This window comes from Zeus faber (genome assembly GCF_960531495.2).
Source record: "Zeus faber genome assembly, chromosome: 18".
Lineage (NCBI taxonomy): Eukaryota > Metazoa > Chordata > Actinopteri > Zeiformes > Zeidae > Zeus > Zeus faber.
Window position 1 is genome coordinate 5,784,975 of NC_137210.1, and position 27,594 is coordinate 5,812,568.

Genomic DNA, 27,594 nt, shown 5'->3' on the forward strand with positions numbered 1-27,594 from the left:
CAACATGGACGAGGTGCCGCTCACTTTCGACATCCCGGTGAATCACACGGTGGAGAAGAAGGGGACCAGCACGGTAGCGATACGCACAACGGGGTATGAAAAGGCGTCGTTTACTGTTGTGCTTGGCTGCCACGCAAATGGACAGAAACTGCCGCCTATGGTGATTTTTAAGAGAAAGACTTTGCCTAAAGAGACTTTTCCAGCTGGAGTCGTTATTAAGGCAAATGAAAAGGGCTGGATGGATGAGGAGATGATGAAAGAGTGGCTGAGGGAGGTGTATGTAAGGAGACCAGGTGGTTTTTTCCACGCATCACCATCGCTGTTAATCTGTGACTCCATGCGTGCCCATCTCACAGCCGATGTGAAAAACAAGGTGAAACAAATGAACGCTGTGCTTGCTGTTATTCCGGGAGGTCTGACAAAGGAACTTCAACCGCTCGACATCGGTGTGAACCGGCCGTTCAAAGTAAGGCTGCGAGCGGCGTGGGAGCGATGGATGACCGACGGAGACCACAGTTTCACGAAAAGTGGAAGGCAGCGCCGGGCAAGTTACGCCACAGTTTGCGGATGGATTGTAGATGCTTGGGCTAACGTGTCTGCTGGCACTGTTGTTCGAGCTTTCGCAAAAGCCGGCATCATTTCCGAGGAGCCGCACGGCACGGAAAGTGACTCTGACAGCGAAGAAGGGGAAACTGGCATGTCTGATTTAGCGCAGCTGTTTAATTCAGAAACAGAGGATGATGACTTCGATGGGTTTGATTAATACTTTGTAATAAATACATGAATAAAGCACAAACATACTCAGTTTTGCTCCTGCTCTATTTTTAAATACGCAGTAGAGGTATTTAAACGTAGTAGAGGATATGTACCGGTATATAAAAACCGCGCCCTATAATCCGGTGCGCCTTATGTGTGTGTTAAATACAGTAATGGCACACATAACTGAGACTGCGCCTTTTAGTACGGTGCGCCTTATGGTCGTGAAAATACGGTACATGACACATTCATATTCATAAATAAAATATATAAAAGATAATGATGTAAAAAAGATGTAAAAAAAGTATTATGGAAAAAAAATATATAAAAAGATTTAAATATGTATTTATTAATAAATAATATTATGAATTTAAAAATATATGTATCAATAAATAAATAGGGTCCACCAGGGCCACACTGGCTCTTACCACAGTTGAGGGCGGTCTGCCCCCCCATGGAGAGCAGGATTCCGTCGGGGCGCTCGACCTTGATGACCTCGGTGACGAACTGCGGAGTGACGGGCAGGAAGTAGACGGAGTCGGCCTGCTTGCTGCCCACCTCGTTGGTCTGCACCGAGGCAATGTTGGGGTTCATCAGCACCGTCTTCAGGTTCTCCTCCTGCGACAAACCCGGCACACCCCAACCCCCGCAAGAGGTTTCATTTAGCCAAGGCCGAACACTTCACGCAAAATCAAGATTTTACTGGATAACTGGAACGAAGGAAGATGTAGGAATCATACAGTAGTTTCTAAGATATTACATTTAATGCAAAGTCGAGGCTTTGGTCTTTACTGGGGAATGAAAGATGTTTAAAGAGGTTAAATTGCCCCCGTTGCGAGATACCGCTGAGGAGAGCAAACTACCTATCGAGGTTTCCCAAACTACATAATTCCAATACTTATACAACTGATTACTTTGAGAGAGATTGTGCAGAAAAACACTGACTAGTGACTACATCTGTTAAGATTCCGCGCATGAGGGCTCACTTTGAGAGTGTCTGTGAAGAAGCAGCTGTTGTAAAATGAATGTGGAAGATGAGTCGTGGCATTCAAGACACAGGCCAGCAGCCACGGTCTGAAAAGTATGAAAACCTGGAGGGCTTCCCTGGCCGAGCTGACTAGGAGACAAGAGCTCCTAGTTAAAAGTGAAACCCAATATGATAAAGGACTGGAGGGTCTCTGGGCTAATTAACATGGGTCTAGGTGTTCTTTTTTAATTAAAATTGCCTTTCTACCTTGTTTTCCTACCTAGCAGCATTGGGGGTTGCTAAGGCACGGACAGCAGTTGTTAACCTCCACCTGCTGCTTGGACCCTCTCCATACCACATTTTTTAAAACTGTTTTTAACTGCCTAGCACATTGAGATAGTAATTATAAATGGCTCTCTTCAATCAGGTGTATTTCCTGCAGCATTTAAAACAGCTGTCATCAAACCACTCCTGAAGAAGAGCAATCTTGATGCAAACCGTTATTGCCAACTACAGGCCCATTTCCAACCTGCCGTTCCTCAGCAAAATACTTGAAAAAGCAGTTTACCTTCAGCTTAACAACTATCCAACATCAAAAAGCCATTTAGACACTTATCAATCTGGTTTCCGACCTCACCATAGCACAGAAACAGCACTTATTAAAGTTGTGAATGATCTGTATATAAACACTGATGCAAAAAAACTATATGTTGTTGTTCTGCTTCTGGATTTCAGTGCTGCCTTCGACAATGTTGACCATCATATTTTACAAGCGATATTACCAAAATGGGTGGGCCTGGTTCCAACCTGGTAGAACCAACCTACAGGACAGGCAGTTCTTTGTGTCCACTGGAGATTTTGTCGAGAACAAAGTGGATATTATATGTGGCGTGCCCAAAGGTTCGATTCTTGCACCATTATCGTTTAACCTCTATATGCCACCATTTGCACAAATTATAAAGAAACACAAAATAAATTACCATAATTATGCAGATCATTCACAACTGTACATATCCCTATCTCCTGATGACCTACTCCCTATACACTCCCTCACTCAGTGTATTAATGATATTAATGTATGCATGTCACAGAAGCTTTCACAACTGAACAAAGATAAAACAGAAATACTCGTTTTTGGTGCGAAGGCTCAGAGACAGAAAATAGCAGCTCATCTCAGTTCTCTGTCTCTGGAGAGCAAGAATGAAGCCAAAAATCTTGTAATCACAGACGTTTTAAAAGCCATATCAATCACATCACAAAAGCAGCCTTCTACCATCTAAAATATATTTCAAAATTAAGAGGCTTCCTGTCAAAAGCAGACTCTGAAAAATGAATCCATGCATTTAGAGTAGATAGGACAACTGTAATGGCCTATTCACCGGCCTCCTGAAATCAGCTGTGTCGTGGCTACAGTTAATCCAAAATGCAGCTGCACGCGTTCTCACTGGGTCTAAAAAGTTTGAAAACATTACACCTGTTCTTAGATGTTTACATTGGCTCCCCTTAAAACTTGATTGATTTTAAGATTCTGCTACTTGTATATAAAGCTCTAAATGGCCTTGCACCTCAGTATATAAAAGAAACTACACAATGAAATGGACTTTCAAGTACTTTTTTAAGCACTATTTTTTCAATTTCAGTCCAAAACAAATATCATAAATTTTCAATGTGATCTTTATTATGTAATATAAACGTAGTCTTATTGTCTATTATTTATATTAGTATATCAAATATATACACACACATATACACTGTACACACACACACACACACACACACACACACACACACACACACACACACATATATATATATATATATATATATATATATCTCCACACACACACACTATATGTCATTGTCATCTACTATTACAAGTGTCTATTTCCAACCTTGACGGATTAAATGTAAGATTCTGGATTTTTATTTATTTTTTATTACATTACTGTGGTTTGAGTAGACTCACCTGACCTGGATCCACACACACACACACACACACACACACACACACACACACACACACACACACACACACACACACACACACACACACACACACACACACACACACACACACACACACACACACACACACACACACACACACACGATGATCAATGTGGTTTTCGGTTTCTAGAAAGGAAAAGTTCTGAAACGGGGCCAGAAGTGAGCATTGTGAGCTTTTTTTCTTGATTGTTAGGGTTAGGGTTAGGGTTAGGGTAAATGTGGAAGTTGAATGGGCATATGCGGCTATAGAAATATTTCTGCTAATTTAAATGTTTTTATGTTTGACATTTGAATGGCAGGTTAACTCACTCTTCTTTTACATTTTTTCTGATACGTCTAAGGCGATACTGTCAAATAGCACATTGATAGACTCACAAATCTTAGATATATACACAGTATATCTATGATTACTGATCTTTGATTATTGATATACTGTATATATACAATTTGAGAAGAAAATAAACAAACAAACAAATCAATAAATACCTCTTTAAAAGTAAATGGTCAATTAATCAAGACATGCAGCAGCACAAAGCAGAATAATTGTGTTAAAATGAATGTAGCTATTTCCATGCTCCCCTTCTTATTTGTCTATTTTTCCAAAAAAACTTCTAACCAGTAATGTCACTCACTGGACCTCTGATTTATTGATCATCATGCAAAATCAACACTATCGCTTCACCTTGCAACGGTATTAATATACAATATTAATATTAAACCTGCACGGGCATCCTCGCCTCCAGGACAAGAGCGTTGTTTTTTGCCAGCTAATGTCTTCGAGGGGTGGATTTATTTTGAACTTGAAAGAACTTGCAACGCTGCATTGCCAGAGTTCTGTGACCAAATTTCACACAGGGTGGTTTAAGTGTTTAAGTGGTTTAAGGTTTAAGTGTCTGGCGGGAACCGGGGGGGGTGGCTCGCGCGTCTCACCTTCATGGCTTTGACGGCCTGGGAGCCCGAGTAGTCAAACTCTCCCGCCTGGCCGATGGACAGACCCCCGGACCCCAGCACCAACACCTTGGATACCTGCAGGTACAGACTAGCCATTAAGAAACCCTCGAATAGTCCAAAGTGGATAAATCTTGGGCTATTATGTCCGTTTTGACACTTTCTGTTGGGTTGCTTCGTCCACTGTGACCGACCTGGGCCCGGGGAGGGAGGTCTGGCTTTTTGGGCATGACTGACATGATGTTGGCATCCTTGCCCGTTTTGATCAGTGATATGAAGGCATCGAAGAGGAACTGCGGGAACAAAAGAAGGAACACATTTTAACATACACATAATTTAACGGCATTGTTTGATGGATTATGTGGGACATAACATTTCCATTACAATAATTGATTCTGTGGATAACACTGCATTTTGTATTGCTTTAAATATGTGACTCATTCTGTTTTGTGTTTTTTTTGCCTATGACAATAACATTTTTATTATAATTTGAAAAATGTTATGCCATTTTATTATCATTTTTTCTTTTAAATTTTCTCCATTTTTTTTTTGACTTTCAGACTAATATTTATATTCAAATGGTCTGAAGAGTAAAATGCAGCCAAAAATCAGTAACAGAAAAGAAAAGGTTTTAATTAATTTCTCTATCGCATCTCCTGCCAATTTTAAACCCCACCTGCACCTGGGACTGATAAGGAATGGCATTGTTTGCATATTTTGTTGTTCAAACCCCGGCGTCCGTACCTCGGTGTCCGTGGGGCCGCCTTTCGCCTCGGGGTGAAACTGGGCTGTGAAAACGGGCTTGGAGTCATGCATTATACCCTGGAAAACACAGACCGTGGACATGAAGAGGAAAAAAGAGGACACAGTTCTTCTCATAACGTTCAATCATGTCGTTGTTCTGTAGTAGATTTCAAGACCAAATGAGGAGTTGCCACTTTTTACCTATTTGAAAGCCTCCGTATAACAAATACGACAGCATCGCTTTCCACAAAACGAATCCCAAATGCTTGCTGATTTGCTATGCATCTTGCAATCTGGCGTTTTTCTAGTTTGTTTTGTTCAAAATACCATGTTTCCCTCCAAAACAAGGAGTGGAGTAGAGTTCGCATAGAGTCAAACTTACCGTTTGTGGGACTAAACAAAAAAAGACTTAAAACTCCCCATAAGGGCTTTGAAAAACAAATAATTATGTGTGTGAAGAGCAGTGTATGAGTACAGTATTGTGTAGTATAAGAGCACAATAGCAATATAACGATATAACAACATAACAGCACAAAAGTATCTTGACCCGAGGAGTAATGCTTGTTGCAAAGCAATATGTAAAAGCCAAAGCAAACTATTTGAATCATTTGTTGGTTGAAGGGCTTGTTGGTTTTCATTTCATGAGCGAATAAACAGAGTGAACTCCACCTCGTTGGTGCCGTCGTTGGCGTTGACGAAGAGCGGGCTCCAGCCGGGCGGCAGGGAGGTGCTGTCGATGCCGTAGCCGTGGTTCTGGGCCGTGATGAAGGCCTGGCCCGTCATCACGTTCAGCACCGGCTGATTCTGGCCTCTGCGAGAACCGACCGCAAGGAAATGAATCGAGAAGTGAAGCCCTGCGCTTTTTTGGGTGGGGGTGGGGGTGGGGGTGAGATCAAGAAGCAGCGCACTGTAGATTGAACGACGTCAAACACGCTTAACGCTCAAGCTTAAGGTCTCGTACTTTGCGCGACCGAACGTCCGTTTTCTGCACTCTGCATGCTTGTTCTGCATGAATTCACCTGTTGCCCATGGGTAGTTTGTAGGACTGAGCGCCTGCAGCCAGGGCCGTGATCTGGTTGCCCATGCAGATCCCAAACACTGGCTTGGGTCGGTCAGCCTCCAGAACCTTTAAAGGAGGGACGGACGCCACAAACACCGATCAGACTGGGCAGTGCCAGACGAGTCGTTCTCATGAAACCACCATAAAACATGTCCGGAGAGAGCTGTCGCGCGTATTCACAGAGAATGTGAAATAATTCATTTAAATATTAACGTGCGCAATGCCTACTATGTGGCACATTCAGTTGTTTTTAACTATCATATTATTTTAGTGCTTTTCTCATCAAAAAAATGAATTACCATAACATGTCCAGACAATTAAAGACAGCTGTTAAAGTAATGAATGCACTTTAGTTTAGCTTATCTAAGTTTAGCTTAGCTTTTCTTAGCTTAGCTTATTTTAGCTTATCGTAGTTTAGTTTAGCTTAGCTTATCTAATCGTAGCTGAATGTATCTTATTTTAGCTTAGCGGAAAATGGCGGAACACACCATGTATACTCCATAACTACATTCCCTAACCACTCTTTATATTGTCATTTCTAAAATTCATAAAAATAATATTTCTTTAAAAAAAAATTGGTACTACATTGTTATGGTACATTTCTGTAATAATGTAAGTTTGCCCGGAGGTATTACGGTAATGAACTCTTTCATCAGAAAAGCACAGAAAAAAACCAATAAAATAATATAGTTAAAAACAACTAAGTGGGCTATATAGAAGGCAAAGTAGTACTTTAATATTTTAATGAATTATTTCATATTCTCTGTGAATGTGTATCAATCCAGAGCCCTTGTCTCCACAAACCTGTTCACTGACGCGCCCCTCCTACCTGCTGCTAGTTAGACAACGTGTCACTCACACTACTGTTCAACTCTTATATTCAAATGCATTTGAAGTATCAAGTTAATCAACCCTGTGAGAAACCACTTTGGCGCTTGTTTCAAGTCAGTACTCGCTGACCACACCCGGCCCTGCCCTCCGCCCCGAGTTGAAGCTCTGACGCCAACGCAAATCACTCACTCGCCCCAGGGCTCCAGACTAACTTTTTCCACCGGGAGCACCAGTACAAAATTGAGGAGCACCACTGAAATCGACATGAAACGCAACGCATTCATGTTCTTTCCACCTTAACTGTATAACTGATAAATTCTTTGGTAATAAACAGTTTACAGGAATAACAATGTGCGGCTTTATTTGAAAGGAACAGAAGTCACAAAGTGAAGGAGCGAGGAGAGTGAGAAAAAAAAAAAATCACGAAGTAAATTTTGGTTCAGTTGAGTCGCACGGGAGAGGAAAGCAACACAGAGGAATACAGAGGATTTCAAGCGGTCGCTCAGAACCATAATGTTATTGACGACTGTGGCGGTTTCCGAGCACCGGACGGCGGATATTTCAATCGGGCAGCTCGGGCACGGCACCGAAATCTGTGTTGCGATTCGGTCCGGTCGATACTGATCATATATGAACCGGTGTCATAGTGTTACCGGTTTTACTCTTTTTAAATAGTAAAAAAAAGAAATTGAAAATCAACATGTGGCGGTCAATGTTGATATTATGGACACTGCCCCTCCATCTCTATCTCACTCTCTCACACTCATACCAATTCTCACTCCCTCCTAGTGTTTCAAATGATATATGATGATGATGATGATGATGATGATGATGATTAAGAAACCCCCCCCCAAAAAAAGGGTCGCCATATTTGCAAGTCGCGCTGGTGCTCCAAGTTATAAAATTTAGTCGCACTGTCTCCAAAAATGGTCACAAAATGCGACAAAATGGCGGCCGTCTGGAGCCCGGAGCTGAAGTCAGGGTCTGACTCTGAGTCTGAGTGAGTTGAGTGATTCATAACTCAAGTCACTGACTCGGGTTATGGATCACTGACTCGCTCTCCCTGCATGGAGCTGAAGGTCTGACTCGGGAGCTTGTGGGTGAGAATGGCTCTGAAACAGGTCGAGTCCTTCTCCTGAGCAAGCCCCCAGGAACAGCACCAGGGCTTTGAAGCCAATTTGACATGGGGGGCCTGAAAAGCAGTTTTCGCCGCACACAATCATGGGAAAAGGAGCGGCTGTAAAACGGTGGACAATTTCTTTTGAGTGTCACAACCCCCACAAAATGACTTGTTTCCCGATCACAAGTTGATCCATACGCTCCGATAACATTTGGAAAGTCTAGAAGAGCCGCACCTTTAAATTATTTTATCCCATTCAACTTAGTGAAGGGGCTAAACCAGAAGTTAGAGCTCCGACACATTCACACCTACTGGAAATACCCCGTTTGGTTTAGGCAAGGGGCGGAGCCTGGGTAGAGCGGGAGCAGGAGACAGGATGTGACATAATGACACTGCCGAGTTTTAGCACACCCAAGATGGCAGACGTGGCTACCGACTTATCTTTATTGGCGTTGATACTCCATGTATTTGGATGTTATATAAACTAAAGAGTAGAAAGGAATATAAAGGAAGGCAGAAAGAAGTACGAAGCAGCTAGGCTGCATGCACGAAGATCCGCAAAAAGGTAAATAACTGCCGCATGATAGAGACGTCATCAACACACGACACACCCGCTCGCTTGCTGTGAATGCCCCGGACAATCACCTGCTCTGTTCACACATACCCCTCAATGGGACATTACCCGGACATTGCACTAGGGTGCTAGCTGGGTAAAGGCCGGGTCAAATGATTCGGACATTTGCTTTCACACATGCAGCTCATCCAGGTAATGTCCGGATAATTTCAGGGTTGCAGAGCATGTGTGAAAGCAGCTTTGGTGACTCAAAAAAACTAGAGTCAGTAAAAGGAGTCGAATCTCCCATCCTTAATTCATTTGGGACATGTTTTATGGTGGTTTCATGAGAATGACCCAGACTGATCATCTGCTTTATTTATTTCTTCATTTAAGCTAAACAGAAAGTTCTCTCATTTTAATTTTCTTTCATAACAGAAGAAATACAGTACTCACAACTGACCTCTTATGGGGGTATGAAATGGAACACAAACATGCAGAACATTTGAAAATGTACACAGTGTTAAGAGACCATATACTCACTAGGAAGAAAAAGTCAGGGAACAAAAAATATGAACAGTGCATGAAATGCAAGCTCTCAAACTTTATAGGAAGTGAGTCTTTATCAGACAGCTTTGATTAAATAGACCAGTAATTCTCAAAGATGGGTCCGTGGCAGTTAGCCAGGGGGTCTGTGAAAAGGTTTTGGAAAAAAACCTCCTCTCCTACACAACATAGGTGGTTGCTCAGAGGTGGTCCTCAGCTCCCGATACCTCCTCGGTTGGAGCCATGGGGCGTTAGGGAGCAAGCCGGTCATGGTGAAGGGCCACCACCCGGTTCCGCTTCACTCGCCGCACCCCGTACACCACCCCCGACACCTGTCCCAGCACAGTGCAAGGGCGTGCCCACTGGCTCAATAGCTTTGGCGAGAGGCCCTTCTTTCTCAGTCAGTAGACTGAAGAGAAGAGGGTCAGTAACCCAAACCTGGTGTTACTCTCTGCACTCCAGGAGACCGTGTTTATTTATGATTTCTGAGCTCTACGTTTGGCCCGCGAGCCTTCACTTTGTAATAAAACACACACCAATCAGCACCATTTAAGCCACTTGGACTGTTGCCTCATCCATGCTGTTCCCCAACGTGGCCACAGTGGCATTATGAAGTTCCTCTGAAAGGAACAAAAGTATTTTGATGGCAAATGCCGTTCCATACTGAAGGGGTATATCTTTCAATTTTTAGAAACATGATATTTTTATGCAATATCATATTCTTCTTTTCTGTCTCTTTCGGCAGTTCTCGTTAGGGGTCGCCACTGCTGATCATCTGCCTCCAATACCTTCTGTTCTCCATATCTTCCTCCCTTACACCGACCGCCTGCATGTCCTCCCTCACCACATCCATAAACCTTCTCTTTGGCCTTCCTCTTTTCCTCTTTCCTGGCAGCTCCATCCTCAGCCTCCTTCTCCCAACGTAACTCTCATCTCTCCTACACACGTGTCCAAACCATCTCCATCTCCCCTCTCTCACTTTTCCACCAAACTGTCCAACCTGAGCTGTCCCTCTAATGTACTCGTTCTTCATCCTGTTCATCCTTGTCACTCCCAGTGAAAATCTCAACATCCTCAACTCTGCCACCTCCAGTTCAGCCACCTGCCTTCAGTGCCATGGCCTCTAAACCGTACAACATAGCTGCTCTCACTACCGTCCTGTAGACCTTCCCCTTCACTCTTGCTGGAACCCTTCTGTCACAGATCACTCCGGACACTCTTCTCCACCCACTCCACCCTGCCTCTACTCTCTTCTTCACCTCTCTCTACGCTGCTTTGGATGGTTGACACCAAGTACTTCAACTCATCCGCCTTCTCCACCTCCACTCCTTGCATTCTCAGCTTTTCACCACCCTTCCTCCCATTCAGGCCCATGTATTCTGTCTTACTCCTGCTGCTTTCATTCCTCTTCTCTCTAATGCCTCATGCCTCCACTTCTCCAGGCTCTCCTCAACCTGCTCCCTACTCTCCCTACAGTTCACAATGTCATCCGCGAACATCATAGTCCACGGAGACTCCTGCCTGATTTCATCTGTCAACCTGTCCATCACCGTTGCAAACAAGAAAGGGCTCAGAGCTGATACTTGATGCAATCCCACCTCCACTTGCTTTTGTCACGCCTACTGCACACCTTACTACTGTCTGTCCCTTATACATATCCTGGACCACTCTTACGTACTTCTCCACCACCCCCTTGTCTGCCACTTCCTCTCTCGACACCCTATCATATGCTTTCTCGAAATCCAAAAAGACGCAGTGCAACTCCCTCTGGCCTTCCCTGTACTTTTCCATCAGCATTCTTAAAGCAAACATTGCATCTGTAGTACTCTTTCCTGGCATGCAATATATACGTATATAATTATTTCCTTCTAAATAAACAAATCCCACCATGTGCCATGTCGTTTTTATATTCTGTATTTTAAAATGGCGCAATAGAGCTCAACAGTGACCGCTCAGATTTAGAACGGCTCCGGTTCTGGAAGTGAAATTCCCATTCATTCACTCCATTGACTTTTCAGGAAATGCTTATATAAAGACTTTTAAGCCTGGAACCAAGCCAACATTCTTCTTCAATTTAACCTTGGTCATTATTATCGTGATTATATTGTTAATAAAAGTGTTGTCTATGGTGTTTCAGTTCAGGGGTAACCCACTTCCCGACAGTGACGTTCGCAGGTGAGGATCCCTGCTAACAGCGAGCTCGACCACCAGCTCAAATCCCTACAAATTGCACGGCCACTTCCTGTAGAAGTCAGGAAGCAGCATGTCCTATACCTTGCGGACGTTGTGGATCAGTGTCTGGGCCAGGGAGGGGTCTCCTGGGCCATTGGAGATAAACAGACCGTCGTAGTCCAGACTCTGCAGGTCCTGGTCCCAGGGAACCAGGTGGACCTCCGCGCCCCGCTACACACACACACACACACACACACACACACACACACACACACACACACACACACACACACACACACACACACACACACACACACACACACACACACACACACACACACACACACACACACAGTTTTCCACCAGCATCAATCAATTATGCTGGGGGGAAAAGTCAGCATCCTTGGTGAACTGTCCACCTCAGGTTAAATTGTAATAGATGACATTTATAGAGTTTTTCTAGACATGATTAATACATTACCTTCAATCCTCCGGGTGCCATCATTAGTGCTTTTTATCCATATTATTATTGCTATGGCTGTTATCATTGTAATGCCACACTTCCACATGCCACTACAGTACACCGCTGCTATATCCTATATAAGATATACTGTACCACCTGTACTTACTGCCATAAAACCTTTATGAATGCAAAACACCAGAATGTAAATTTCTTAAAACAGAAGTGTATCTTTACTGTGAAAGTTTTAGTTCACACACTGTGGTGTGGGTGTGGTGTGGTTGAAGCAGCCACACCTATCTTGGGTGTAGGTAATTGGACCTGGGATCAGTGTGGCTGTACGCCTGCTGCTCATTAGAGAAATCAACGAGCAACAGGTACAACCCCCATCCCCACACACAGCAGAGGAGCTCTTGTCATGCCATGTTGTACATCTGCTCCGGTCGTGTTCCACCTAGCCCACACTCTACAATAAAATGGATGTGTTTTCAACCACATCGTCTGTGTCTCTGTGTCGGAGGGCCCTGAAAACGGCACTTGCCAACATTTGTTTTACTCTTTAAGGCTTATTTTACATGTCAGGTTTGTTGGACATCATCATTTCTATCTTAAGTTCATGATTCTGCTTCACTGTTTTGTTTTTTTTGTTGTTTTTTTTTTTTTAATCATGCAGTTAACCCTTTTCTGTGTGTTTTCTTTTTCACATTATTTTTATTGCATTGCTTTATTTTTCCTACTGTTTTGATGCGATGTTGAGACGATGCAATTTCCCGCTTGGGATGAATAAAGTGTCTATCTATCTGCCCACATGGGGCTAACTAGTTAGCATAGTGGTACTCCTGCTAACTTTGGTAATAGATGTGTACATACGTGATTTCTATTTTACCTTACTTCTTATCTCTTTCTTGACGTGCACTGTCTTTGCTGCTATAACATCTAAATGTAATCAGGTGTTAAGTAACATTTTTTTATCCCACCTTGTATTTGTTCTACTCTGCCCAGCAGTTTCTGCATTTCATACATTCTGAATGGTATTTATTGTTTTACCTTGACCAGCAGACGGATGATGTTGTGCTTGATTCCACAGTCGACGGCCACAACTTTGATGGGGTTGCCCTTGCCAAACACTTTGGTTTCCTGGTCGGGGAATTTGGCGGGTAAGTGAGCATTCATCAGTGTGTAGATTGATGGCCCTGTATCGATTGTCAGAGTTGCCAAATTGTTTTTGAATAGAATCGTATAACCGCCTTCTACCTTGGTTGAGACCTCCGCTACCAGATTATTCTGGTTGGGGTCGGAGATCTCCACGGGCTGCCCGTCAAATTCAATCTTCCCCAAGACCGTTCCCTGAAAGGGGAGGGAATTTCAAATACAGCAGATTTTCGAAAGCGTGTCCCCCAAGCTGTCGCCTGATTCTACAATCTTGCACAATTTGCTCAAAATAACAGCCATCATATTGACCTTGTCTCTGATGATCTTGGTGAGCATCCGAGTGTCCACCCCAAACAGCGCAGGGACCTGTGGTAACAGCAATTTTCAACTGAACACTTCCTGTCTAGACACTGAGATTAGTCTTTTGGAATGCTTTTTTTTTTTTTAATCAGCCTTTTGGATATTGAATTCTCACTTTCTCCTCATGAAGCCACTGGCCCAAGGACTTGACGGAATTCCAGTGGCTGTAGTCATTGCTGTAGTCCTGCACCAGCAGACCAGACACCTGAAAATCGCAAAATCAGAAAAGCACAACATCACATTTAAAGTTATCTACCTACCTATCTATGTAGGTAACGCTGTGTTGAATTAGTTCTTGTGTTGCAGGATCGAAATTGCAAGGCTTCATAAATTAATCTAACTCATCAGTTCCAGACTGAATGGCAGCTCCAGCAGAACTTGTTTCACTCAGAGAGGGCAATTGGTAGTGATGAAATATTCTGTGAAACATTTTTGTAATTTTGGTTCTTGGCAAGTCACTCAGTAAAAAGAGTCATTTGATTTTCCGACTCTTTGCCCATTCGATTCTGTTGGCGTAAGCATGGCGAGCGAGGGAGGACTTCCGGTGAACGAGAGTCATAAGAGTCGGTCGTGCTGAGTTCTTAATGGAATCCCCACAAAAATGATTTAATTATATAAAAATTAATTGAAAAGATTTGTTCGCTATGAACGAATGGTTTGTGACTCTTGGATCAAAAGCATCATAAGTAGGCCAAAATGATAAGCACAGTTATAAATGTTTCTTAAAGCAGCATTATGTAACTTTGCATAGGCATTTGGGATTTGGCCCCCCTACAGTTTCTGAGTGCAATTGCACTTTTACGCCCCTGTCATAAAACTTGGTCCGGTGTCCGAAAATAATTTATTTTGCCGGACAAATTTGAACCTTATCGGTCACATTTCCAGAACAGTCTATGTTACAAAGGCAGATACAATTTACATCTAGGTTACAGCGCCTGTTGCAGGGATCTCGCCGCTTCAGTGAGCCTTCGGTCCACGGCTCCCCGGAGCACGAGGATTGGCCCCCTGCTACCGGTGTAGGACCGGATGTGCTCAGCCTGGCAGATCTGCTCACACGCATGAGTCACAGGGTGAAACAAACCCTGTGGCACAATGAAAGTGAGGGCTGGCGCACACTGGCTGAGGTGCTGGTGCCTGGCGCACCACTGGCCCGTCTCATCAACACCGTCGGGGAGGTGGAGCGGCTACATTTTGTATGGATTTTTACCAGATATTTTGACTGGCAACTTTATAATTTTATTGATTTTTCTTCTTCTTTTTTTTTTTACCAGGCAAAAAAAAAAAGGTAATTATCGCCAGCGTAACACACTATTCCCGCAGTTTCGTAACCAAACACATAAGTTGCGCAAGAACAGGCATTCGGGGGATGGGTGGGAATGAAAGAGGTGCCATTCTCCATATTACAAGTCAGTGTACCATCAAAATGATTTTGAGGCTGTTAATTTAAGGTAAAAAATGTACATAGTGTTGCTTTAAGCGCTTTTAGTGGGCAGTGGTCAACACTGATGTAATATAACCACTATCAGGAGTATTGGGAAGGTTAATCCAATCATGTTTAATGTTTTGACATACAAAGATTTGACCATGTGCATTTGTGTATGCAACCCTAACCCTAATCTGGAGGTTGAGGTGGCCTTTATAGAGTAACCTAATCTTAAAATCAAATCCTGGGTAAGGCATCTCTGAATGGGTTAAATTAGTGCCAAGATATCCTTGCATATTATATTTTACATCCATGTGTAATATATTGAAATAATATTGTAATAACCTAGACTTTTGGCATTGTAATGATTAGGTAATAACTGAGTAATAAATTGAGACATATGCATCCATAGTTATCCATGCCTGTATATTGTTTACATATTTATTCAACCTAATCTTATTTTCATACCCACAACCAATACCAGAAACCATGCCGCTACTTAGTCTTATCCATAAACTTTTAATTTAATTAATCTTGTGCATAGAACCACTTTTAGACAGCTAGTGATTCTGATACTGCTTCTAGCACACTATCAACCATGACTGAAGGAAACAACAGGGAGCGCGTCCCACCTGGATGCACTCCGACTCCACGTTTTTCCTCAAGCCCAGCTGGTCCAGTTCCTGGGTGTTGGGGACACCGTAGTTCCCCACAATGGGATAGGTGAGCGTCAGGATCTGGCCTCGGTAGCTGGGGTCTGTCAGCGCCTCGGGATACCTGGAGCATGCGAGGGGGGGTGGGGGGGGCGGGGCGCCAGGGCTCATCAGTGTGAAAATTTATCAAAAAATCAACACAGCGCAAACATCAATACGTGAGGGCTGTAAACGAATGAAAAGCCATTCATATTAGCCTAGAACACGTACACTGACGTCAAAATCTTACTCCGAACAATACTCCACCAGACCAGGATCTGCAGGGCAGGATGGTGCGAGTGATTCGAACTCGACTTGCTTGGGGGACTCACAGCCCTCCACCCCACAATTTAAACTGCAATTGCCAACAGCACACATTGAGCACTGGGGTTTTGCGGGGTGCTGGTGGGTCGGTGTGGGGGCGTGGTTGGCCAGGGGGCGGCCGGGTGGGCTTGCACTTTGTGGTTTCTGGCATGCTGCGACCTGGCGGGGCTGCGGAGAGTGCCACCAGATGCCTTCCGGGGCCCCTGTTTGGCCGCTGGCTTTTGTGTGGGTTGTGGTGCTGCTGTCGGCCTCTGCTCTCGCTGCAGGACTTCTCTGCAGTGGGAGCCCCGGGTGGTGGAGGGCGGTGGCACAGTGCATTGCACTGCTGCCTCACACCATGAAGGTCCTGGATTCCCGCACTGTTGGCACCGTGCTCCGGCGGGTTATCTCCCAAATAGGGGTCTTTTCTGTGTGGAGTTTGCATGTTCTCCCCGTGCCCACATGGGGTTTCCTCCATGTAACGTCATTAAGGACCCCCACCAAAAACATGCACAACATCGTCGTCAGACCAGCGATGGACATATGTAACCAGGTCCCTGGGCCTGAAGTTGTATGCCGCCCACTGCTTCTGGCTGCCCCCCCGGGAGGGAGGACAAGCCAGGATGGTCAAATGCAGAGGAGCCATTTCACCGGCCACCATCCAAAGCATGTGTGTGTGTGTGTGTTGGTCGCCGTCACTGCATGAATGCATGTGTTGTGGTGTGCTGTGTGACAATTAAAGATTCTTCTTGGAGGGCCCATATATCTGGCGGCCTGTTGGGTCCGGGTGCCCTGCGCTGGGCACACTCAGCTACGTGGATGGGCGCTCGGGGCTCAGGGCCGGGTGGGGCATCTGGTCGGCTGTGGTGGGGCAGGCCTCAGTCTTGCGCTGGGCGCGGGTGGGCATGGGGGGGTGGGGTTGGGGGTTGGTTGTATGTGTGCGCCTCAGGGATGCGGGGTCTCCTCTGGGTAATGCGCCTTGGGGCCGGGCATGGGGGTTGCTCCCGGGCTTCTGTGGCTGCAGGGCGGGGTGCGCGGGGCTTTCCTGCGGGTGTCTGTCACCGGTGGACACTTTTGAGAGTCTTGCTTAGGCAGCCACACACACACACAGCCACCCTCCTGGTTACATCCCTCTCCTTTCCCTCATTTACTGTCATGACTATGACAGGAAGAGGCCACGTGTCCAATTGCTGTTCCAGTTTTTTTTGATACATGTTGTCATCCAGTGTTCATGTTTTTGTGTAAATGTTGTTTGTTTCTATGTTTAATTGTTTCACCCGTGGGGAATCTCCACCTCTTGGAGTAGTAATTAGTTGTTTATAGACCCAAACATGATAAATAGTTCTCCAAAGAGGGGGGTTGGTGGTGGTTCTCTATAACAAAAAGCTGTGCTCTTGTCATTCTACAGGTCGTCCACAGGACAGAGTTATTGCAGCAGTTCTTGATGATTTAAGAATGAATAAAGAGTTGCATTGCAGGTTGAGAACTTGAACTCCACTTGCAGACTAACTCTGTCCTGAATGCAATGGCAAACAAATACTCTGTGTTGTATGCCCAGCACGCTGCCAGAACAGGTTATGAAATGAAAAGGATTCAGCCCGAGGGTCAGAGTCCTCTCATCCTCACCCCACAAGGCCCGTGTTGAAGACCAGCTCCCCAGCCGCCGAGGTGTCGTGTCCGAAGGAAAAGCCTTTCATCCGGGTTCCGTCTTCCAGGACCAGGTGGGCCGTCTTGGCCTGGGGGGGGGGTAGAGAGAGAAAGAGAGAGAGAGAGAGAGAGAGAGAGAGATGAGGGAGAGAACAAAAATTGTGGTTTGCTGGGATTATCTGAGGACCAGGGGCACCACAATTAGAACTAGGTAAGAACTACACCTACAAACCGCGTGTGCCCAGAAGGCCAAAGCCTGCGCAGCGAGTGTGAATTGAACGCTGAGAGGGTTAGATCTGAAGAAGGTTGTTAAAATCATGAAAAGAAGAACGGTGTCTCAGTATGTCAATGAACAGTGTCGGATAGTTCAATTTTACACTATTTGAGACCTTCATAAAAAAAGACACATTTTAATGGATAGTCTCTTTCAGCTCAATACTGAGACTACTCCTTACTATTTCAAAGGCAAGTTCTATATATTTGGTATTTATATATTAGTTTACTTTTGGTCAGATAGCAAGGTAAGTGAATAAATTGAACCATTACTTTTTTCGCTCACACTCAGGTAAGGACAAGGGTTTTCTTGGATTTCTCTCAATAGGTAAGTATAAAGTATAAAGTGAGTCATGCTCACCTAGAAATAGATAGATTAGGGTAGTGCAAGCGGGTAAGTAGGGAGGAAAGTAATATTGTTGTATACTGGCATCGTATTATAGTGGCTAATAATGGTATTTCACAGTTGTAAAACATCAGGAATGCTGACTCTGGTGCAGAGGAACTTTAATCAGGACTGAACTAAAATACAGACAGACAGACAGACAGACAGGCAGGGAGACAGAGAGGCAGACAGATAGACGGATAGATATTTAACTCTATAATCTCTTAAACTCTTAAATATATTATTGTATTAATTGTAAAATGAATTAATTCATTCAAATGAATGAATGAACGAACTGAAGTCATTTTAAGACTGAATAGTTCATATTAATTCATATGTGTAGATTGTCGCCAGGCTACTACTGCCCGTGTGCTGTTGGTGATAAAGCCCACCCCACGCATGGCCACTGGGCTTGCGAGATGCAGCCTCCGGTCCTACATATTGGAAATGATGCAACACCCCCCCCCCCCCCACCCACCTCCCCGATCCCAAAACCTCCTTATTCGGTGTCGGTTTCAGAAACACTTCGGTCTCGTCGCACGCCCTCGTTCAAGTTGACCTGAACCGCACCGCACATCTGCACCGCCGCTCTCCGCACGGGCAACTCGCGCTGCTCGGGGCACCGCGGAGTGAGAGAATCAAACACCCCCCACCCCACACACACACACACACACACACACACACACACACACACACACACACACACACACACACAGTTCGGTCGCCACCTCCACCCCCCCCCGCCTCCTACCTTCACGCTGAACAGCCTGGCGGAGGCTCGGAGCCAGGCGGCCGCGGGTCCGAGCCTCCTGCCGCGTCGCAGGGACCTGACCACGCTGTAGGCTGACAAGATCTTTGTCATGTTGTTCGATTGTCCGATGGAACAAAAACAGAAAAAAAAAACTTTGACGTCTCTGCCTCCTTTTTTTTGGGGGGGGGGTTGGTGGGTGGGGTGGGTGTTGGGGGGGGGTTGGGTTTTTTTTTTTCTGGGGGTTGTTTCTTTTTGTTTTTTGTTTTGTTTTTCCCCAACCGCGCCGTCTTAAAAGCTCCAACGCGCTGCGGACGCGCTGCCGTTGACTCGTTGACTTGTTGACCAGCGACGCGAGGCTGGCGCCGCCCGGGGGGGGGGGGGCGCAGCAGCGGCGGGCGCCGATTGGCCGGAGCGGGACGTCAGTCACTGCGCTGCGGCGCGCACCCGGCTCCGATTGGCCGGAGCGAGCACGCCTCCGCTGCAGCGGCGCAAGGGAGCTGACAGCGACACGTCCGTGATCGGGACGTCAGCATTTATTTATCGGGACTCCTGCGAGGGCGGCGCTCTGACGGTTTGATCACATACGTGCGTCCAACATGCGTGCCGACCCGCAGAATTTGCTACTTCTGACCGAGTTTTGATTTTGGAGTTATTGCAGAATGTTTTTCTGCTTTTCCCTTTTCTGTTCATTTTTTGGGGTTTATTGCAAGATGGGTTCTGCTGTAAAACCACAATTTCACTCCGGGACTTCATGCATTTTCTATCTATATCCCTCTATATTTTTCCCAATATGTATGCAAACTTGCAGAGCTTAAATTTTGTCCAAATCTGGATTGTGGATACTGAGGTTTGTTGTTTATTTAATTTTAAGTTTTATTGTATATTGACAGGTTTTTCTTGATCCTTGGTTATTTTTAAGGTTATTAATTGTTAAGAAGTTAACAATGAACAACAAACAACAGTTTATTATGTATTGCCAAAATCAATCAATCACTATCTATCGATCGATCGATCTATCTATGTCTGTCTGTCTGTCTGTCTGTCTGTCTGTCTGTCTGTCTGTCTGTCTGTCTATCTATCTATCTATCTATCTATCTATCTATCTATCTATCTATCTGTCTATCTATCTATCTATCTATCTATCTATCTATCTATCTATCTATCTATCTGTCTATCTATCTATCTATCTATCTATCTATCTATCTATCTATCTATCTATCTATCTATCTATCTATCTATCTATCTATCTATCTATCTATCTATCTATCTGTCTATCTGTCTATCTATCTATCTATCTATCTATCTGTCTATCTATCTATCTATCTATCTGTCTATATTTCTATCTATCTATCTATCTATCTATCATCTATCTATCTATCTATCTATCTATCATCTATCTATCTATCTATCTATCATCTATCTATCTATCTATCTGTCTGTCTGTGTCTTTACTTATCACACGTTTCATTTGACATGAGTGGTGAGACTTTAATACTGAACATAAATGTAGGCCTTCTGATATGGTTGCAAGTGTATGGATTGGCATTTCAAATACAACTGGGTAGTTTCTGTTGCATTATTGAGATTACTTTTCTTGCTGAGGAAACACAATGACGTAATCTGTGCCGTTTTTTTTGAACTGGCTACAAACTTTCAGGGTACTTTGCTCTTTTGAAGCCTTTTCTCAGTTGCTGCACCAGTGAGCAAAGGCAGAGTGACAATGGGCTGGCTTCGTGACCGTGGGATTAGACCTGGTGCTTGAATTTGCTGATTGTTGCGAAAATGGCCCCTCGGTGGGGAGGGAATCTGCTTGTGACTCTGCTTGGTTCAGCAGTCTGATCAAACTGGCTGTGAGTAATGGGACCGGCCTATATGAACAACATCAGGGAATACTTCCGGCAATCAGTGGACTATGAGCGACCCCACTCTTTTGCATGCAAAATAAATGAATGAAAAGATAGATAGATAGATAGATAGATAGATAGATAGATAGATAGATAGATAGATAGATAGATAGATAGATAGATAGATAGATAGATAGATAGATAGATAGGGACAGTAGGTAAGTAGTTAGGCAGGCAGGCAGGCAGGCAGACAGATCAGGCGGGGCCTCTTACAACCATTATGTCATCATCTACAACGTCTGCTTCGGTGTAATTGTGTCGTTAATTTTCTAATTTGTTTTTTTACAGCGCACAAGTTCCCGTTTCACAATTACCTGGAACCACATGTCACTTCCCACAGAGAAAACCTGGCCTGAGTTGGCCTCCTGTCACTTTAAACTCCAAATATCATATTCCCCGTCTAAAATTAAAGCCTATGTAGTTCTCCCTGCGGGTCGCCGTGTGAAGCACTGGCGCCATCCAGCGGTCATCTGTCGCAATGACACGGACCCTACTAGGAGGAGAGGAGATGCAAAGTTCCATCACAGTATGGCTAAATAAGTAGGTGATACTACAGCTTCTATATACGGGATGTAAGGTACAGTTGGCCATCATTCAGCTGCCGGGCTAATCATTTATGACAGCTTTACACTTGACGTAGCGACAACATTTCAAATCTTTGTTTAGACTAACTCAGAAGGTGCGAAGTAGGACTCCAGAATCACGACTCTGAGAGGTACTGCAACATCAGCACCAACCACAACAGTCTTACATCGTAAAACTTTACTTTGCTATTTATTAATTATCTTTTTTACTCAGGCCTGCATGCGATCACTGTTTTTTAACGTTTCTTTACTTTTTCTACCATAACCTGCTGATATACAACCACGAGCCAAGAATTGTGTTGGATGTGACTAAGTTAGAAAGACGCTTGAGTCGTGAGTCCTGTTTTTGAAAATTGCAAGGTGACGATTTAGAGAACCTGAGAAGCTGTATGGCTCTATCAGTGACCTTTTTTTTTGTTTTAATCCCCCCCAGCGATTGGCCGGCCGGTGGGCCAAATGAACCTCCGTGTCTGTCGACAGATGAAAGGGACCCCGCATTGTCCGCGATCCCGAGTGTTGGTCGGAGACGTCCGCTCGCATTTAAGGGGAGACGGAAATAGCCCTCCAAAGCTCATTCTCCTAAAAATGACCCTGGGGTCGACAGAAATGACAGATTGAGCGTGAGATTTATCAAAACGGAATCCTACACAACTGACAGTGTTTGACACCTGCCGGCCCGGGAAAAAACCCGCGGAAAACAGGACAAGTCAGGAGGTAACCAGCCCACTTCTCAAACCCCAAAAAGGTGGAAGTTGATTGAGTTACTCTCCGGGGACGGTGGTCTCTGTTCTTCTTCCGATTGCAGTGGAGATCCCACGGCAGATCCCTGCAACCGGCTGAACGGCGGGAACGGTCACGGGCCTCCTTCGGTTAGTTGAATCCCTTCGGCAAACCGACATGGATTGTAGCAGTCTTTTGACGCGTGCTCGTCATTATACCCTAAAGTAATGCCACAGAGCAAATACGCCTCTTTTGATGAATGGATGAGTGAATGAATAATGAATCAGAGATTATTTCAGGTTTTATCTGTATTAAAAGTCCTCACAGAGGGTCACCATTTCTTGCATTTGGGTAAATGTTCCACGGGAGTCTGCCCCTCTCTCGGACAACACCCGCCGCCCATCTCTGGAGCGCAACGAGAGAGAGACCAAGTCGTCGATGAGAGAAGGGAAGACGAGACGAGCTCGGGATAAGATAAGGTAACACTTTATTATGACGTGACCGGCCCCTTCCGTTCCCCGCTGCTCCAGTCACGGGCAAAAAGGGCAGCGAGCGCCTTTTGTTCAGAGCCTAACCCCTCTCCTAATCCCTGTCTGGCCAGCGGAGGCTTTGAGAGACAGAGCAAGAGACAGAGGCTGAGAGAGAGAGAGAGAGAGAGAGAGAGAGAGAGAGAGAGAGAGAGAGAGAGAGAGAGAGAGAGAGAGAGAGAAGAGTCCACGCACGCCACAGAGACTGCATCAGATCCCCTTAAGGAGCCATGACCCCCACCCACCCTTGCTCTTAGAAATCCCAAGAAACTTCACACCTCCACGCGGGCGGCTATAAATAGGTCCCATCTGTCCCTCCAGGCTCGGTTACAGGCTCATTCCTTTCGGAGCCCTTGGATTTTGGGTGGAGGGTGGGCGGTTGGGGTGGGGGTGTTGATGGGGACATGGAAGGAAGGAAGGAAGCAGTATGGGGTAGGGGGGTGGGACGAGGAAGAGCTAGAGTCCAAATTTTTACTCTCTCTAGTCAGCGCAGACGGTTGGCTGGCTGAAGACCGCCGTCACATGCTTTGTGTTTCATGTGTGTGCCGTGTGTGTGTACGGTGTGTGTACGGTGTGTGTACGGTGTGTGTACTGTGTGTGTACCATGTGTGTACCGTGTGTGCACCGTAGTCACGTTGACCAAGCCGCGCTCTCCCCGGCCCATCTCGCGCTTTTCTTAGGCCGAGCGCCAGTGAACTCGGAGCATCCTCCCTCCTCAGAATACCGCATCGCGTTTGCTTTTCACTCATCGCGTGATTTCTACTCCAGCTCAAGTTCTGCCATTCTGACCGGCTGAGACGTCTGAGAGCCCCCCCTCCCCCGCGGCCCATCCCACCCCCCCGATGATTGCGTCCTCCTCAACATCTTAATTGCAGGACAGACGTTTTGTTGTTTTTTAGCTTTGGGGGGTAAAGATAGGAAAGTGTGGAATGCGGAGGAGGGGAGAAACGAAGATTCACGCTAATAATGGCCATCGCCATGAGATCAGTGTCACTGCTACAGAGGACACACACCATCGGAGTGTGTGTCCTTGCGCGAAGGTGATGCCATCACAGCGGCTTCCTGCTCCCGATGAGCAGGAACAAAAGGCAGCGCCGGCCATTCTACTTCGCAGCAATAACCTTGAGAGAGCCTCGGTTTATCGTTGTATCAATAAAAGGTCGTCGTTTTGAACGGATGTCTTCGCTTTGAACGTTATCATTTTTTGCATATTTTCTTGTTATCATGGATATATATTTGTAATTCACTTATAAAAACAATCAAAATCGGATTGAAATATTACATGCAGTCGCACAGCAGCCTTTAGTGAAAATGATTGCCCCTACATGACCAGTCCTGCCTGTGTATGTCCAAAGTTAAATGCCAAACTGTAATGAATATTTAAATTTAAAAAATAAATGTGATGTGTATGCATTATACGTAATTTATGCATGCCTCTTTGTGCATATTTGCCTATTTTTTTTAATTTCATTTTATTTTTTGACTTAACTTTGTATTCTATTTAATTTAATTTTATATATATATATATATATATATATTCTTTTTATTTTTTTTGTCAGACTGTCAAGCTTTTTTAAGTGCTTCTGCTTCTGTAGATATGCACAAAACAATCACTATCGATGAATCAATGTTTATTTGTTGCAACTCGACGTGCTTTCACATTGATGCGACGTGAAAACCCATTGAACACAAGTTAAAAACTGGCGCTCTACTCAAACGCAACACAAAACAGAAATGTTTCCACTTGACTTTTGAAAGCATTAAAACTGGTTTCACTCCTCTGGCCATCTAGCAGTCTGTTCCAGCACTGGGAGGCATAGGGCTGAACCCTTCCTCGCCACATTTACTTTTGGTCTTGGGGATGACCAGGCTGTGGTTGTTAGATGACCCGGGTGATGTAGACGGTTTGTATTTAGACAGCGGTTCAAATGATGTAGAGTGAAGCAAGACCGTGGAGTGGTTTGAAAACAAGGAGGAGGATCTGAACGTCAACTCTGACGACAAATTCCTCGTACATGCACCGTGTAAATGCACCTGGCGGAACAAACGCCTTCTGATTCCCATTCTTCTAAGCAACCTTCTGAAGAGAGAAGCACTGATTGGTATGGATTTAGAAGGCCGTAGATTGACTGGTGCCTAGACTTGGAACGAATGTGACGCACGCGTTCCTCTTTCCGTACTTTTACGCTTTAAATTTTATCCGTGTCTTCCTGCTATTTTTTATAGTTTGGTTTATAGTTTGCTCACATCTCTCCCTCCCCATCCCCTCCCTCCCTCCCTCCACCCATCAATTTAGAACTTTTATCTTCACCACCTGCTCCCCGCCCCTGGTTTAAAAACACATTGAACAGTTTGAGACTACTTGCTTGAGCCCTGAATTAAAACAAAAAAGACATTTACTTTGTAAATTACTATTTGTTGCATATATTTTTGAGTTCTCTACCTACCACTGCACATATCTTTTAAAAGCGATCCTTATCCTTTAATCCACACTGTGCGCAGCACTTTGCTTTTCTCCGCTGTTGTTTCCTCAATCCACCTTGCTCTAGTTACAGCTTTCTTGACCGTTTCTCCGATGACATTTCTCATTTGATACCTTGATCCTTGAGTGCCTTGATCCTTGAAAGTGGGCTTTCCAAACAGGGCAGGATGGCGGGACCTAAAAAAACCCCACCACCCTTCAACGAACGAGTCCCGTTTCAGCGGCGTTTTTCCCTCGTCCCCTTGCCTGCTGAACAATGGCCCCCGGCTGTTAAGGGAGACCACTGAAACTGATCTACGGATGGCGTGTGGCTCTCTGGGGAGAGACCCTTTTTTTAAAACTGTACATTTAAAGATCGTACCCTTTAAAAAAATAAAAAGCCTGACGTTACGCCTTGGGCATGGCTCTCGCAGTGTTTGGCGGAGGGCGGAGGGTGTGGGGAGGCGGGGGGGGGGTGTTATGAAAATGTAAAGGAATACATGTTTACTTAGGGATCTTGGCGTGGATGGTTTATTTGCACCGCTGCGATACTCAGAATGACTTAGTGCCGGCGTGATGAAGTGTATTTAGGACCCTGCAAACTCCTGAGGCCTCTGGGGGAATACGTCAACCTGGGCTGACCCGTTGACCGGACACAAAAGGTGCTTCAGAATGACTATTCCTTACAGGAATAGTGGTGTGGGAACGATGGTGGGGAACTAAGCAACGTCCCCTGATTGATTGACAGCCGAAAGAGGAACGAACAAATCCAACACTATAAATGTTAACGACCAAACTGAAAAATAATTCCTGCTTCCCTGTCTTCATTCCCACTTCAGCCTCTACTTGGCTCTACTTGTCCAAGCTGGTGAAATCCTTAAGATCCCATAATAGAACGTGGGCGTCCAAGACAGGTGCTGGAAAAATGAGGCAAGGTTGCTTGCGTATTTGCATGTGTAAATGTGGATGGGTGGGGGACAGCTGAGGGACTTTCTCTGGCTTGTGCCCCCCCGCCCCCTCCCCCCTCCCCAAACTCCCTTCCTCTCCTCCTGGAGAACAGCGCCGACACAACCACTCAGAGACGGATATAGACGGGAATCGAGGCGGACACAATTTTCACTCTCGGACCCGCATGGGTTACTGGGGTCGGCAGCTGGAAGGCTCCTTCAGCTCCCGGTACCTTCCACATCCATCCGTACTGGTGGCACCTCTCCTCAGCCTGCCCCCATGGCTGGATGGCTGCTAGAGCCCAATGGATGTCAAAACAGAGTAAGCGCATTTCACTGGCCATATTCCTTCTCTTTTTCCTTCGATTGGAACCAAACAGTGGAAAACGACGCCATTTGAAAGGCAGGTTTTCTTCTTCAATTCCCATGCAAGGCCAGAGTAGAGCTTCTCAAACGACACCTAAGGCCGTCATACGACCATAAGCGGCTGAAATCTGATCCACTTCCCCTCCCTTCTAACCCCCATATCTGCTATCATGAACCTAATTTATTTACTTATAACTAATATAACTTCTTCAACCAAAGGCCAAGTCCTTCATAAAGACGGAACTGTGACCCTAAGACCAGGGGCCGGCCCTCAGGGGGGCATTTCCTGGGTGACACGGGGTGATGCGATATGGACATCCCGGTTTGCATCCCATCATTTATTAGTGTCTTGGAGAGTGCGGTGTTACATAACTCCCTAATATTAGATTTCCGATATGGTCATTGAAAAGAGGCATCATGTTTCTAGGACAAGTACAAAGCAACAATTTAGGCCGAGGCTAGGTCTAATTGGGAACTGGTTGGGGCTGTCTCTCTTTCAAACCCTTAAAAAAACACAGTTCTTCCTTTAGCCCATTGATTGCAATTTTGCCCAGTCAGAGAGCAATTCCAGTTCAACTTGAAGTTTAATCGCAATTGAACTTTGTCTTGTCTCATGTGGTTACCAACATCATTTGAAATTGAAACTGATATTTGCATTTATTCAGTAAAAAAAATTCTACTCACGACTCATCACTACAAATTTGTTGTTAAAATCTTAAAGCAGCTATTCTATTTAGGTTTATACGAGTACAAGCCCCGTTCAAAATGTAAGACTTTCTATGACATTTCAATGTCACAGTTTAACAAAATGTCAATGATTCAGTCCTGTGTTCCGCAATGAAAGATGAGACTGCTAGTTAAAGGCAAGGCAAGGCACAGTTTAACAAAATGTAAGGACAACTTTGCAATAAAGAATAAGTACCAAATGCAAAATT

At 44.9% G+C, this 27,594-nt stretch overlaps 1 protein-coding gene across 1 annotated transcript in view; it reads right to left on the bottom strand.

Moving 5' to 3' along the window:
- The window catches only part of cps1 (carbamoyl-phosphate synthase 1, mitochondrial), a gene marked incomplete at its 5' end in the record, with an annotated part of 83,514 nt that extends 64,253 nt beyond the window's left edge, over positions 1–19,261 (bottom strand). The window contains 14 exons of the mRNA XM_080018592.1: positions 1,185–1,374; positions 4,661–4,756; positions 4,873–4,971; positions 5,423–5,500; positions 6,092–6,233; positions 6,442–6,548; positions 11,807–11,935; positions 13,212–13,301; positions 13,419–13,511; positions 13,626–13,682; positions 13,792–13,881; positions 15,732–15,876; positions 17,721–17,830; positions 19,151–19,261. Of these exons, the coding sequence (XP_079874718.1) occupies positions 1,185–1,374; positions 4,661–4,756; positions 4,873–4,971; positions 5,423–5,500; positions 6,092–6,233; positions 6,442–6,548; positions 11,807–11,935; positions 13,212–13,301; positions 13,419–13,511; positions 13,626–13,682; positions 13,792–13,881; positions 15,732–15,876; positions 17,721–17,830; positions 19,151–19,261 (1,537 nt within the window). The remainder of the gene's footprint in view (positions 1–1,184; positions 1,375–4,660; positions 4,757–4,872; positions 4,972–5,422; positions 5,501–6,091; positions 6,234–6,441; positions 6,549–11,806; positions 11,936–13,211; positions 13,302–13,418; positions 13,512–13,625; positions 13,683–13,791; positions 13,882–15,731; positions 15,877–17,720; positions 17,831–19,150) is intronic.
- Positions 19,262–27,594: the final 8,333 nt, after the last annotated feature.